Here is a 14,679-nt window from a genome sequence, read left to right on the forward strand (position 1 = left end):
AATTACAATCAGGATCTATGTTGCTGTCATACATCAATGTCTTATTTTCAATATCTATATGAGTTGTTAGTTGAAAATTGTCAGACATCTGCGTTGGTTGTGCACTTGGACGGTCCCATCATATTTAGCACTGCTTTGCATTTATCAGTTATATTTTTCTAGTTCAGTCATCTCTTTGATGACTAGAACCTTAGCCTGCTCTGGTGTGCCATTTAACTTAATGAATATTTTACAGTCTGACGTCCAAGTTGACTGTATTTTCTTCTGTTTTCTTAATATTCTTGCTTGTCTTGCAATGTCTGCATTTTTCTTGATTAGGTGTTCATTTAAATAAACATTTGTACCTTTTAGCTTTCTTCCTTGCTTGAGCAGTTCTTTTTTCTGTTTTCTATTAACAAAACGAATGATAATGGCAGGTATTTGATTTTTTCTCGGAAGAGGATGGCATCCCTCAATATTTTTACTGTCCATTTCTATACCTTTGCTTTTAAAGAAGGCCATTACCTGCTCTTCCAAAGAGCGTAGCTCTTGCTCGGGTGGCTCCCCTCTCTCTGATGCTGCTACCCGTGCGTATGTCTGATGCTTGGTTTCCAGTCCTGTCACTATCACATCATTTACTCTTGAATATTGTTCCAGATCTGACACCCGTCCTTCCAGCATAGCAATCTTCTTGTCCTTTTCCTCGCTCTGCCTTCTTAGTTCTTTAATATCATCCATTAAATTGAGTATCAGTTTTTGTTGTTTGGAAATTGTTGTTATTTCTTCAGACATAAAGTTTAGGGATTTCTTTATGTCCTCCAGTTCCTCCTCATTAACGTTGCTCCTCTTAGGCGGCATCTTAACGGCGTTAAGGCCCACTGGTTGCGAAGCACCCTTGAGGGTTGCCGAAACCCGGCCTGTCCTGGCAATTAACCTCACTGGTTAATTGCCTTCAACTCCTGGGTTTGCTTTTTTAGGTGGCATTTTGAAAATGATGAGATTGGTATTTCCTTGTGATGGCCCGTTGAAGTCACTGTTGATTTACTTGTTGGTGCCTTGCTAGAGGATCCTGGGCCTAGTGGCTGCTGGAGGATCCTGGGCCTGGTGGCTGCTGGAAGAGCCTGGGCCTAGTGGCTGCTGCAGGATCCTGGGCCTGGTGGCTGCTGGAGGATCCTGGGCCTGGTGGCTGCTGGAGGATCCTGGGCCTGGTGGCTGCTGGAAGAGCCTGGGCCTGGTGGCTGCTGGAAGAGCCTGGGCCTGGTGGCTGCTGGAAGAGCCTGGGCCTGGTGGCTGCTGCAGGATCCTGGGCCTAGTGGCTACTACGTTGACGCGAGTTGTAACAGACCGGGTCAGGGTTCAGATCGGACATGCTGTCATGTGTCATGCCCTTTCACAACTCACCGGAAAAAGTTCAGGCAGAAGTGAAACAGCATCATTTCTGGGCGTCTGCCTCACGCACAATTATGGGGGTCTGAGCCATAAGCATTAGTGTCTGGGTGGGTCTTGCGGTGGAGCGGATCTCCTGAACTACGGTGACTGATTGCCATTGTTTACTGAAGAGTGGCACCACCTGCTCCTGCTCTCAGCTGGTCTTAAAAGCCAATCCATTGATTACTGCTCATGGCTCACAGGTGAGAGGAGACAAAAGTGGGAAGCAGACTGTCCCATGGTCAAAGGAGCTTGGAAAGAAAAGCGTCTGGACTTTTTTAAGTTGCTTGAAGACGTTTCACCTCTCACCCGAGAAGCTTCTTCAGTTCTAAGGTCAAATGGTGGAGAGTCCCATTCCCAGACGCCTTAGCGCCCACTCACATCCTGGGCCATCTGATCTCAGGAATTCGCATGATAAGGTGGGGCCAGGTTTCACAATGAACACACCTGAAACTCTGGCTGATTGGGACCCACACCCAGTTTCACACCTTGGCTCAGGCGATTAGAGGATCATCAGGGGGTCCTTTTGTCCCTCTGTGGGGGGAAACTCCCACTAGGTTTATATCTGGGACTCTCCACCATTTGACCTTAGAACTGAAGAAGCTTCTCGGATGAGAGGTGAAACGTCTTCAAGTAACTTAAAGAAGTCCAGACGCTTTTCTTTGCAAGCTCCTTAGACTACGATGACCTGGATGACTGAGAACCTTCACAGACAGACTGTCCCATATTTATAAAACATAAAGTTTTGGTTGAACTTTCTATATTAGACGGTGAACAAAAGGTACTTTTATGTAATTTAATTGTTGATCTACTACGTAACTAAAAGTGGAGGTCCTTATCAGCAGGAAAAGTTCTAGAACTTCTAAAAATACAGTTCGATTTTTTAGCCACTGGTAGGATTTCTTGTTGTCACGCACATCTTCTCTTTGAGCTTGATTAATGATTCTTCTCTTCATTGTAATTCTCCTGAGACATCTTGTGTTTCTCGTCATTTTCACACATTAACTGTTTTTTTTAATCATTGCTCCCCTTTTGTATCTTTATCTGCCTAATTCTTGTCCTCCATTTGTCCCTTTGCCATCCTTCCAGTCATCACCGATGACATGATTGTATTCTCAGCCACTTGCTGTGATCCTCAGCGACAGATTAGACACAGTTGTGCGCCTCCCTTACAATAGAACCAGATTAATGTTCTCCTTGCTGCCTGATAAGCCTTCTTTTGTTTATCTACCCTACATAGACTGCAAGAGTGTGTGTGCGTGTTTTGTGTTTTTTATTTCAGACCTTTTGTATTTTTGAGAGGAACAGAAGCTCCTGCTCCTTGTTTTGGTATTTATACCAGCATGTATGCATGTAGGGAGAGACTGGGTAGGTCTGAGCCCTGTTTATTTGTTATCTATGAAAAAGACGAGGAGCCGCGAGACAGGACCAGAGTTTTAGTGAGTATTTCTTGGAATGATGGATGAGAAGAAAATGTGCACAGAGAGCAAAATATTGCCTGGATGTTTTTCCTTTGTTGAGCTGAAAAGACGGCATTGAGGAAATCAATTTTTATTTCTTACATCTGGCAAAAATTGGATGTTTCATGAGCAACACTGTCAGATAACTAGGGTTGTTTGTCAGTTTCATGGTCTTCCCAGGGATTTCAGATGACCTTTGAAATCTTATTGTTTTAAAATTTGAACATAATGACATGTACTCAAAATGCCACATTAGTCTGAATATATCATCCAAAGCGTTGTTTGAGCAAAAGTCTTGTTACAGAAAGGAAAGGGATTCAAGGAGATTTCAGCAATTCATCTTTAAACTGACTAAAATTCAATTTTCTTATGCAAGTGAAATATGGTTATATATAAGCGTAGAGGTTTAGTTTTCACTTATAATAAGTTAGCATTATTATTATATTAAGCAGGATGACAACACATGTTCAAAATGCAAATTGAGTAAAATAAATAAATACATAAAATGTTATAAAAAAATGCCCAAATGAAAATCTGATATTCTGTTTACTCTATCAAAAACTAAAGGAACTCTTTTTCTGTCATCATGTTTCAACTTTCTTTCCATGACGAGAGGTGCACGATAAATAAGCTAAATAGAGACGAGCCATACTCACTGTTTAATCTTGGTTTATTCTCATCTGATGATAAAAGGTGACTTGCTATGAGTGGCCACAGTACAGACGAAAGTATGACTTCTGTTACTGACACAGTACCGTCAGTAAACTGAAGGCCTGAGCATGCTACAGAAGTCGACTTTAAAGGGGTTTGGGAGAAAGGTAACATTTTCAACAATGTTTGTTAGATTCAGACAATTTTTTGGTTTCATTCAGCAGAACAATGATCTACTTCACTTGTCACATGCTGTGCTGCTATAACAGCTTATTTTGATTTAGAAAGTGATTCTGAGATTGTGGCTCTGTTGTCATTGGTGATTACTCTTACCCCAGAGGCTTCAAAAAGCAGCATTCTTCCTTTTCACCCTACTTAGCTGATGAAAAATAAGATAAGTGCAAGAGTCAGTCAGCTTCCTTTCACAAGCTCTAGTTAGCTGACAGAGCAGAATAATAATCTCAATATATTAATGTTCCACTTTAAAGTGATAAATCTGCCCCATGCATGCAAAAAACAATAATTAAATAATTCCACGTCTCCTTGTTCATTTCTTCAGATCACAGATGCATACTTGGAGATTTCATTTCATTGTTTGGTAACAGATGAAAACCAATTGGAAGGTGTTTTTAACATAAGGCAGTCAGTCACCGATGTTCGGGATAGAGGAATAATGAGTAAGAAGAAAAACCCGAGTGAGGGCCTCAGACGCATGCACTGCTAGCACAAGGCTTAGGCTGCCTCAGGACTATACTTGGAACCATTATCCTTCTGTATGGGATTAGTATGTTCACCTGTAACCGCATACATTTAAGCCTTCTCTCTCACACACAGTCACACAGGCTCTTATATGATGTAATAGGATTGTTTACTAGTTATTCCTGTCTGCAGTTAACGAGAGAGTGAAGATGGAAACACTGCAGTAGACACTGAGACACCTCACTGATAACAAATTTCAGAACACCGAGAGGACATGCGAGAGAAATCCCAGAATCCATCCTTCAAGAGGGTACACACAGGGGGCTGTGTGTCTTTGTGTAGATGTACTCCTGTCTCGTGTATGTAGCTGTGTGTGTCTGTTTGTGTGCTAATAGTGAAGCCTCTACGAGTGCTTTACTGTGCTAAAATTCTCATGGCCTGTAAATAGCTAGAAAATAGTCTGTTTTCATATTTAAAGATACGCAAACTGGGCGCTGGTTCTACAGGAGAGGGGCCGGACTTTTAGTTCTTGTTCTTGTTCTAATTTACATGAGTTAGAATATGTCTTTTGACTTTCTTGTTTCCACAGGCAGCACTCAGGCAAAAAGAGCTGGAGCAGAACCTCCAGTGGGCTCGGGAGAATGACGAGACCCTGAAGCAGATCCAGGAATCCTTAGCTAACACAGACCGCCACCTTACTGCATACCTGGCTGATCAAATCGACGCTCAGCAGATACCACAGGAAGCTCAGGTAGCCATAGCACAATAATCCCTCTATAACCTTTATAGTCACATGAGAGGAACAAAGGCATTTGTTTCCCACGCCAACCGAGGAAGACAGAATTCCAAACGATATCCTGACTTTACAAACATTTGTAAAATATTACAGCACCCAAGTGTGAGGTCTAATATCAGCTGGCCAAAATAAAAAGAACCAGTTCTGAAACCAGTTTGGGCGTCTTTAGCAGATTGAAAGTCTCTGTTTAAGGGCAAATCCAGACCACCGCTCACCACTGGTGTTAGGAAACAAACAGACACACAAACAGCCTCGGTCTTTGTGTCCTTGCCTCTTTTTCCTGCTGTCTTCCCCACACTTTGACTTGATTTCTCTCTGTCTCCCTTTCACCATCTCTTTTTCAATCTCTCTCTCACTGACACACACACACAAGAGGATAAAAGGATGATTACATTATTGGAGCAGAGTGGACTTTGTTTTTAAAGAGAAGGGTGGCAGAGACAAAGTGTGTGCGAGAGAATCTGTAAGTGTGGCGGTGATGTAGGCTCGTGTTTGGACTCCATCTTCTCTCTTCTTGATATCTCCTTCCCCCTTGTGGTCAGCAGAAGGCTGTACACTGTCAGTCCATTTAAGCATTTTTAGGGTTATTTCACTTTGACTTTAGTGTTTAATTGAATTTAATAAATTACATAAAATTACATGAATTCCTTATGTATCATGTGTGTTTGTGTTTTCACAAGAAAATCCAGTCAGAGCTGAGCAGCCATGAAACGACCCTGGAGGACTTGAGGAAGAAGAACCAGAACAAAGACAAAGAGCCTTCCCCAAAGATCATGGGACAGATGGACCTTACCCAGGTACATAACCACAGACAGTGTGCTGAAATGGGTAATATAGGTGCAAACAGCCCTTACTGACGACCACTTGAAAACATCAGGTCACGTTTTTTATCCTAAAGCTAGAAAACATGTAAATGGACTCTACTCGAATGCTCAGATCTCCTGCACATCAGATTTCCTCATCAGAACCTGTTTTGAGGTGTTGGGTGGTACAACCAACAGTACAGCATAAAACGCAGAAGATAATGCTGAAAATCAAAGGGCATTATTACTTACATCAGTGCGAGCATACTGTGCCATGTGGGGTGGCTGTAGCTCAGGTGGTAGGTCATCTACTGAGCGGTTGGTGGTTCGATTCCTGGCTTCCCCTAGTCTGCATGCCAAATATCCTTGGGCAAGATACTACTCAACTGCAAGTATGCATGTGTGTTGCACATTTGCGCCACTGACAGGTGATCAAATACCTGCCAGTACTCAAACGTGTCTTTGGAAGTTATTGCCGTGGTAACTGTATCAATGACCACTTTTTGCCATGTTAGTGGACACATGTACAGACAGGATATGGTGTTTGCTGTAATCAGTACTCCTGTAGGACTCGTTGCCTATCATTATGTGTACTATGGGTCTTGTCATTTCCCAGAATATGCTGGCAGATGTGTGGACTAAGTTCCGACTCTTCCAGAAGCCTGCCAACTTTGATTCTCGGCTGCTCGAGTGTGAGCGCGTGCTAGCCTGGGTCAAAAGTCAAATGGGGGTGCTGGACATCCGCAGTGTGGAGCAGGATGTGGTGCAGTCACAGCTGGAGCAGTGCATGGTGGGTATTTGTTTCACATACGAACTGATGGAGAGATTCTATTTTAAGTGGCTTCTATCTATTTGGCTTGAACAGAAGCTGTATAAAGCGCTGAGTGAAGTGAAAGGGGAGGTGGAGACGGTTATAAAAACAGGCAGACAAATCGTACAGCGGCAGCAGACTGAGCAGCCCAAAGAGCTGGACGACAGAGTGACCGCCCTGAAACTGCTGTATAACCAGATGGGAGCTCAGGTTAGGACACACACACATACGCACACACACACTGGAGTAACTCCACCAGCATAATCAAAGAATATGTGTTTGTAGGTGACAGAGAGTAAGTTGGAGCTGGAGAAGAGTCTGAAGTTGTCAAGGAAGCTGCGTAAGGAGCTGAACGGGCTCACAGAATGGCTCGCCGCCACTGATGCCGAGTTGACGAGGCGCTCTGCAGTGGATGGAATGCCCAGTGACCTGAAGGATGAGGTGGCGTGGGCACAGGTACCTACGTGTATATATCGACATGAAGACAAACATTAAAGAGTGATAATATCTTTTATTTTAAGTGCCTTTATAAACATGCAAGGTCACCTTACATAGAAAAGTTCTTCTGTCCTTGTTTCCTAATTGTTCTCAGTGCATCCATGGGGAGACGGAGAGACACCAGCCACAGCTGCAGGCAGTGGTGGACCTCGCCGAGGCCTTAAAGGCTGTGCTGCGCGGCCACGGAGGCCTGGTGGACGACAAAGTCAGCCTGCTGCACTGCAACTGGATTGCAGTGACTTCTAGAGCAGAAGAATGGCTCAACCTGCTGCTGGTCAGAAATAGAGCTGAAATCATTCTGTGATTTTCCTTATTATACTTTTCATTTACCTGTTGTTTCGGTTCTAATATTAGACCTGGTTTGCTAAATATAGCTCTTGTAGATGTCACTGTTTGCAGACGAAGAGTCAGATTTTTCTCTTTCTTTATCTCTTTCAGGACTACCAGCAGCAGATGCACAAGTTGGATGGACAAATACAGGAAGTGAATGGATGGATCAATGGTGCAGAGAGAAAAATGAATGAGATAGACAGCCAGGGACCCAGTGATGTGTTGAAGGTTCTATTGTTTATATACTTTGAGGCTTTTTCCCTATGCCAAATGTTTCTTTCATGCCTTTGGTGAAGACAGTTTATGCACCTTACATATGTGTCTTGGGACCTGCAGGTGCTACGTGCAGAGCTGGAACTCACCAGAGGAAAGATGGAGGAGGTAAGGTCTCTGGGGCAAGAGTTAATGTCCACCAGGGGGGACAACTGCCAGGCCCAGGTCAGACCCAAGCTGGAGCAGCTTAACCACAGATTTGACACCATCTCTCAGCGCATTACCTCTGGAATGGTAGGGAAGTACCTTTATGGAGATATACTTTTAGAGCAGTAACACACAGTCTGTTTGTTTGGCTGTTTCATATTTATTGTTAAATGCTATATCTTAAATCCTAAAATCCATGAATTTACTTTAATAGATTTCAAATTGTAGTTGCTCCTTAACTCTTCTTCTTAGTCTTACTACATAGGTCTGCGACTGTGTAAATAAATGTACGTTCTGTGTGTATGTGTGCGCCTGTACATCGTTGCCATGGGACTGTGTGTGTGCGGCAGACGGCAGCATCAGCCAAAGAGCTGGAGCAGTACCACAGTGACGCGCAGGTCTGGCTGGAGCTCCTGGAAGATGAAGTCAAACAAGGGGAAAACCTGAAGGAAGAAGATTTCCTGGAGGACAAGGTCTGTTACCCTCACACCAAGGTTCAGTCACAGCTAGTGTGACTTCCAGTCATTTTCTGTTTCGACTAACAAACCAAGCATGTACTTTTTAGGACTGTGAGGAGGGCGCAGTTAAGGAGTTACTATTAAAAGGAGAGAGTCTACAGAAGAGAGTCCCGGATCTGGACAAGAGAGAGGAGATCAGACTTAAGCATAACAAGCTGAACATGAAATACAACACAGTGAAGGTAACACACACAACAGCTAATATTAAACAGAGTAATAACATGGGAGTATATTCACAATGTGTTATATCATTGCAATGAAATAGCTAAAAGTTGCTGCTAACACATTAAGCCAAAGCCTGTTATCTGTGTTCAAGTCAGCAAAAAGTTGCTCTTTGCTGGCTAGCATATTATGCTAATATTAGCATATTATGTTAACAATAAGCCAAAATAAAGCAAACCATTACATTAAATAAAATAAAACTTAACAAAGTAAAGATTTTTTCATTTTCACTAAATACAAAACTAAACTTGTTGTACTTGCTTCTATAAATATAGAAGTATGTATGTATTACATGAAATAAATAAAAACATGTTAACGTGCTCATACATGCAAATACAGAAACAGTTTCTACAATGAAAACTTTTTGAGTCAGTACTTTCATGACCAGCTTTTTTTGAGATAATAATTGTGGGAGGAAAGAAGCAAGATGACATGAATGTTAATGTTCTTCTCAGCTATAGCTGCACATAAACACTGTTTTATTTTGAATACATGTAACAGCAGGTCAGTTGGATGAAAGCTGTGTCACATAAAGATATTCGTGATATTCATGTGTGTGCATGTCTCTGTGTGCTTGTGTGGGCACATGCATGTAGGACCTGCGCGTCCTTCGAAACAGGAAGGCATTGGCCATTGCGCCCCAGTGGTACCAATACAGGAGGAAGTCACATGACCTGCTTGCCTGGCTAGATGACATTCAGCGCAGAGTGGACTTACTGCCTGACCCGCCTGAGGGAGAGAGGGTCAAGGTGACGATGTGCACAGAAACACACACACAGCTCCATTCCATAAAGCACTTCTTTGTATTTTCTATTTGGCTTTTCTCAAAGACCCACAGCCTGACTTTGTTTGTCGCCGCAGCTCTTCATCTCACGCCTTTTCTTTCCCACATCGTCTGCTTTGATCTTTTGCCATTCTGTGTTTTGCGGTATATATTCCTTTGTTTCTATCCTTCCTCTCCCCTTCTCCAACTTTTGGATAAAGATTTAATATCAAAGATTTGCAGCTTAATGACATGGAAACACTCCCTGAGCATTTTTTAAGGGAATAGTCTTTTTATTACGATCACCTGTAGATTTTATCAAGGATTTAGTTTTTTATTAATGGACCAGAGTTGTATGCAATATTTTATTGTCATTAAATAATTACTAACTGTCTTTTAAGGCAGCATTGAACTTAAAATCCCTGTTTATTACTTCACGATGATGATAAAACATGCTCCTATGTAATTCAGTATACTATTGAGCTTTGCTGCAGCAAACATACTTGACCTCACTTGACCAACTCAGTAGCTTTAGACATTGCCAACATTATATTAAAACCGTGTACTTTACTTATATTTGCCACTTGATTAGTTTTTCAGAATAATTTATATACACTGTGGTGTAAAGTAATCACTTATTCACACAAACCATTGAATTCAGGTGTTCCAATCACTTAGATAGCCACAGATGTACAAATGACAGAGCAAGGTTATGCTGAGGTGTATAGTGCACATCACTATAGACCTCCAGACTTCATGTGGGATTCAGATTAGTTCGGGACCAGTAGGTAGAGAGCTTCATGGCTGGGCAGCTGTATCCAGGCCCTACATCACCATGACAAGCACAATTGCAAAGCATTGGATGTAGTGGCCTAGAGCATGGTGCTACTAGACTCTAGAGCAGTGAAGATGTGCTCTCTGGAGCGATGAATCATATTTCTCTGTCTGGAAATCCACTGGATGAGTCTGGGTTTGGCAGTTGCCAAGTAAATGGCTCTTGTCAGACTGCATTGTCTCAATTGTAAAGTTTGGTATGGGGCCATTTCTCAGGAGCTGGGCTCGGCCTCCTAGTTCTAGTGAAAGGAACTCTTAATCCTTCAGTGCATGAAGACCCACAAAGACATGGATGAGCAAGTTTGGTGTGGAAGAATTTGACTGACCAGCACAGAGTCCTGACTTCAACCCAATACAACACCTTTGGGATGAATTGGAGCTGAGACGGCGAGCCAGGTCTACTCGTCCACCATCAGTGTCTGACTTCACAAATGCACTTGGAAGGGAAAGCCTACCCAGAAGAGTTGAGGGTTTTATAGCTGCAAAGGGTGAGCCAACGTCAAATTAAACCCATGTTAAAAATGGGATCTCAATCAATTTCATACGCTTGTGAAGGCAGCATTTGTAACTTTGTTACAGTTTGTAGGCGCTCCTTCCAGTTTTTGAAACTACAGCATCTGAAAAGAACACAAGAATCATATTGTTTGTTTAGAGCAATTTTAAGTATTAAGATGTCCAATGATTTCTTATTTTGATCAAAGTGCTACAGCAGTGCAGCACTAACATCTGGTTCTGATTTGGAGAAGGTGTGAGAAGGAAACCCTGGACTCCCACCAGTTTCCCCGCCCTTTCTGACTCTCTGTATGTGTTTCACTTTCAGATGATCACTATGACATTTCGCTAAGCGGACACACCACCCGCACGTCTCAGACTCGTCATCATTGCCGCGACAGATATTCCTCACTGCTTGTCCGTCTGTGTCTCTGTCCATCCTTCTGCTTCCAGTCTGTTCGTGTAGCTCTTTGTTTCTGTTCAGCCAGAAGCTGCTTAGTTCACACATAGCACAATAACTTTACTTGTTCTCTGTATGAATAAAGTCTCAAGGCAGTCAGTGCCTCATGATCATAGCACTGCTTTCTTTTTGAAATGGAGTTAAATACTATACAAATATGCAGCCTGAACTTTGTATGTTTATATGTGACACTGACGAACACAACACTTTGTCCCTTTTGTCAATGTATTGTCTCTGATGGGTAAATGATGTGCTGATGGGAAAAAGAAAGTGGAATGTGTCATTATTTATTATTTGAAATGTTTGTGTAACTGTGTGTGTGTGTGTGTGTGTGTGTGTGTGTGTGTGTGTGTGTGTGTGTGTGTGTGAGAGAGAGAATGTGTTTCCAATACATCTACATACTTCTCTGTGCTTGCCCCACTTGGCCCCCAACCAATAGCAAGTGACCTTCCCCATTGATTTTGTTCAATAGGAAATTGGCTCAGAGTTCGACAAGAAGAAGGAGGAGCTTAAGGAGGTGCAGGGCTTAGCCAATCAGCTTTCAGAGGCTGGAGCCACCAATCTAGTGGAGCCCCGCCAACTCCAGCTCAACACACGCTGGGTTGAGGTGGAGGGCAAGTTCATACCCTTCAAAAGACAATGTGTGAGTTTCAGTAGGCACAACTTGTGTATCTACAGTACTAACAGAAAATACTTTAATTATTATATTTCAATACTAACTCTTTAATCTCTCAAAGGTAGTAGTAAAAGTTGTAACAATTCATTTTTATGTAACAGCATGAAAGCTTCAATCCAAACGAAGGTTAGGAGCAGTAAACTTATTAAATCCACAGTCAGCCAACGAACAGTGTTCTGATCGAGTACAAACTAATATTGGTACCACAAACTCATTAGCTCTAACAACTATGATATGCTAGTAGTGCTATCTTAATAATTTACTACTAGATTCAGAATTCATGTAGGCTGTTTTTTAATAGTGCTACCGAGGTGGTTAGCATAGAGTGGTTAGCATAGAGTGGTTAGCATAGAGTGGTTAGCATAGAGTGGTTACATTTTGTGTGTTTGCCTATGAAACTTATGGATGATAAGAAACATTTAAAATGTTACCAACGTTATCTTTTAGTAAAATATTAGTCCCTACCTAAATACCACAAATTTGAGACCTTCTCTATCTCTTTACATTTTTAATACCTTCAAAACTGATAGTACAATACATTTTTATGTTTTGAAAATCTGGATTTGATTTTCTCCACTCAAGGAAACAAGTTGCTTTTTGTGTCTTTCTATGCTGCATTCTCATCCACACATTATACCTGTACACAAGTTTAAATCTCCTTGGTTGCTTTGTCTTACTCTGTGTCACTGCATGCCTCCTGCTCCACAAACCAATCACATTACTGGCAGTTCCCTGATCTGCAAATCACAGACGATGTATTTATCTTGTAAGCCACTAACAGGAAATCCATGTACATAGACAGATACGCATGTGAACTGTCAGATTTCAGGTATACATTAGTTTATTTCTACATGTGATTTCAGACCAGTCTTAAGCACAGTAGTATCAGTTTGTCATTTTCTGCCTTGCTCTCTCACAGCATTGGACAGTAAACATATAAGCTGCTAATGTCACTCATCTGGTCAAATATTTTCCTTAAATATTACTGATCACAGCGATCTTATGAAGCTGACATCTTCTGGACACTGTCTTCATAATACTAAAGTGCTCTCAAAATAAAGTCTTATTTTGAGTTCAGAGTTACAGGTCAGGGGGTAAGAAATAAGGCCGCACATCTGGCCACCCCTGTTGGTAGTGTCTTGCCCAAGGATATTTGGCGTGCAGACTGGAAGCACCCAGGGATCAAACATGAACCTTTTAGCTGGCAGATGAAACCAATTCTGTTATTGTTTAATATGAGGTCAAACCTGAGTGGCTTTAAGTCCACTGTCAACTACAGGTGCTCTGTGCTCACACACGAGAGTCAAATACAAAATGTTGGAAAGGCTCACAATGAAAATGTGTGGGCAGTGTTTGGTCCTTTGCTACTAATGTGAGGCAGTAAATTAGAGTCTAATCACTATGCAGCCTTTGCTCTTAAAATAATGTCCAATGTTGACATAATTCATAAATATGACCACACGCTTTTCCCACTTTTAATCACGTCTGTTTTAAGCAGGAAGGTTCTGATCAGCCAGTGAAGTTGATTAAAAAGAAATAAATAAATGTAAAATGAGTCTTAAGAATTATGAAAAAAATAACAATAGTCAGTCTTTAGCATCCAGGGAAAACTGCTGCCTAACGAAGGTTTAGGAACACAGCTGAGTGATATTATGACAGTCTAGGTTTTGATGGTTACAGTGTTGTGGGACACATAATTATAAACAGCCATATGCACAGAACAAACCAACAATAGAAAGAAAAAGCATGTAACATGAAACGTAGTATTGTGTGCACTTTATGGGCTTGTTGTTGGCTTAAAATATGAGACGTCAAAAAAAGTGAGCGGTAACTTTACAGGATGGTAGGTGACAGCACGTTTTTCAGAGACGTGCTCCTAGTCTAGGAAACCATGATGACTGTAAGCAGAGAAGCAAAGGCATTCAAAACTGTACCTCTCAAGTTCACCTCATAACACACACACACACACACCTGGCATGATATCAGAGAAAGGGTTTTTCTTTTGCAAAGGCTTGAAGGATCAGCCCACCAGGTCTTCACATCAAAATCACTTTGACCTTCGTGATGAACACAAGTGGTTCTATGGCACCAGGTGCACGTTAGCATGCAGATGTTTGGGCATCAGTGGTAAAAACTGAGATCCTTAAAATAAAAAAACAAGATTAGCATATTAGTTTTGCTTTGGACAGTTCAAAGTAGGACCCCCCAGGAGACCTCAGCTCTCACTGACCAAAGATCCTCAGATCTCAATTAGCCTGTTAGTGTTACAGCTCGTTCACAGTCGTCATTAAAGATGCACATTTTAAGGCTTTCTCAACACTCAGACTCCTCCAGCCGTCCCCTAACAATTAACAGGCTTGGGTTACTCTATGCACCTGATTGGGACTCTAAAAACGAAAACAAGTGTTTTTAGGTAGTAGTTTGCGTAGCTTTTATGGAAAGAATTCAAAAAACTGCAGTTTAACAAACGTTTCCAAATTCTCGAAGCAAATGTCAGTAACTTGACATAAATACAACTCAGTATCTCAATAAACTACATCAGGCACAAGCTGAAGATTTTGCCTCACCCTTTAACCTAAACTAGGATACAGCTGGGTTAGGCCTCCAAACAGGGACACCATCGCTTCATAGTACTAAAAGTTTGCAGAACGAATGAAACCTATTCAATCAAACACGGAGTCACATACTCTGAGCTCAAAAGGCTTCAATGGTTATTGTGTTTGCAAAGAGACATTTACTCAGTACTGGCCATGCAGAGTTCCCAGCCTTTGTTTGGTCACATTTTTCTGTGTTTTGATCATATGTGTTACACTTACATGACACAAATGCATATATATAC

The 14,679-nt window shown here is 41.8% G+C and overlaps 1 protein-coding gene across 8 annotated transcripts in view; it reads left to right on the forward strand.

Moving 5' to 3' along the window:
• dmd (dystrophin) overlaps nt 1–14,679 on the forward strand; it is a 300,586-nt gene that overhangs the window by 180,198 nt on the left and 105,709 nt on the right. For 6 of the 8 annotated variants that reach the window (XM_076880080.1, XM_076880082.1, XM_076880079.1 and 3 more), the window contains 12 exons: nt 4,807–4,968; nt 5,694–5,810; nt 6,433–6,606; nt 6,682–6,837; nt 6,913–7,083; nt 7,220–7,399; nt 7,564–7,683; nt 7,792–7,962; nt 8,226–8,348; nt 8,441–8,575; nt 9,212–9,364; nt 11,637–11,807. In XM_076880080.1, coding sequence (XP_076736195.1) covers nt 4,807–4,968; nt 5,694–5,810; nt 6,433–6,606; nt 6,682–6,837; nt 6,913–7,083; nt 7,220–7,399; nt 7,564–7,683; nt 7,792–7,962; nt 8,226–8,348; nt 8,441–8,575; nt 9,212–9,364; nt 11,637–11,807 — 1,833 coding nt within the window. Of the gene's footprint in view, nt 1–2,546; nt 2,847–4,268; nt 4,528–4,806; nt 4,969–5,693; nt 5,811–6,432; nt 6,607–6,681; nt 6,838–6,912; nt 7,084–7,219; nt 7,400–7,563; nt 7,684–7,791; nt 7,963–8,225; nt 8,349–8,440; nt 8,576–9,211; nt 9,365–11,636; nt 11,808–14,679 lie in introns of those variants that run through there. The other 2 variants (XM_014407673.4, XM_014407674.4) reach the window with 2 other exon arrangements.

Source organism: Maylandia zebra, linkage group LG23, assembly GCF_041146795.1.
Source record: "Maylandia zebra isolate NMK-2024a linkage group LG23, Mzebra_GT3a, whole genome shotgun sequence".
NCBI lineage: Eukaryota > Metazoa > Chordata > Actinopteri > Cichliformes > Cichlidae > Maylandia > Maylandia zebra.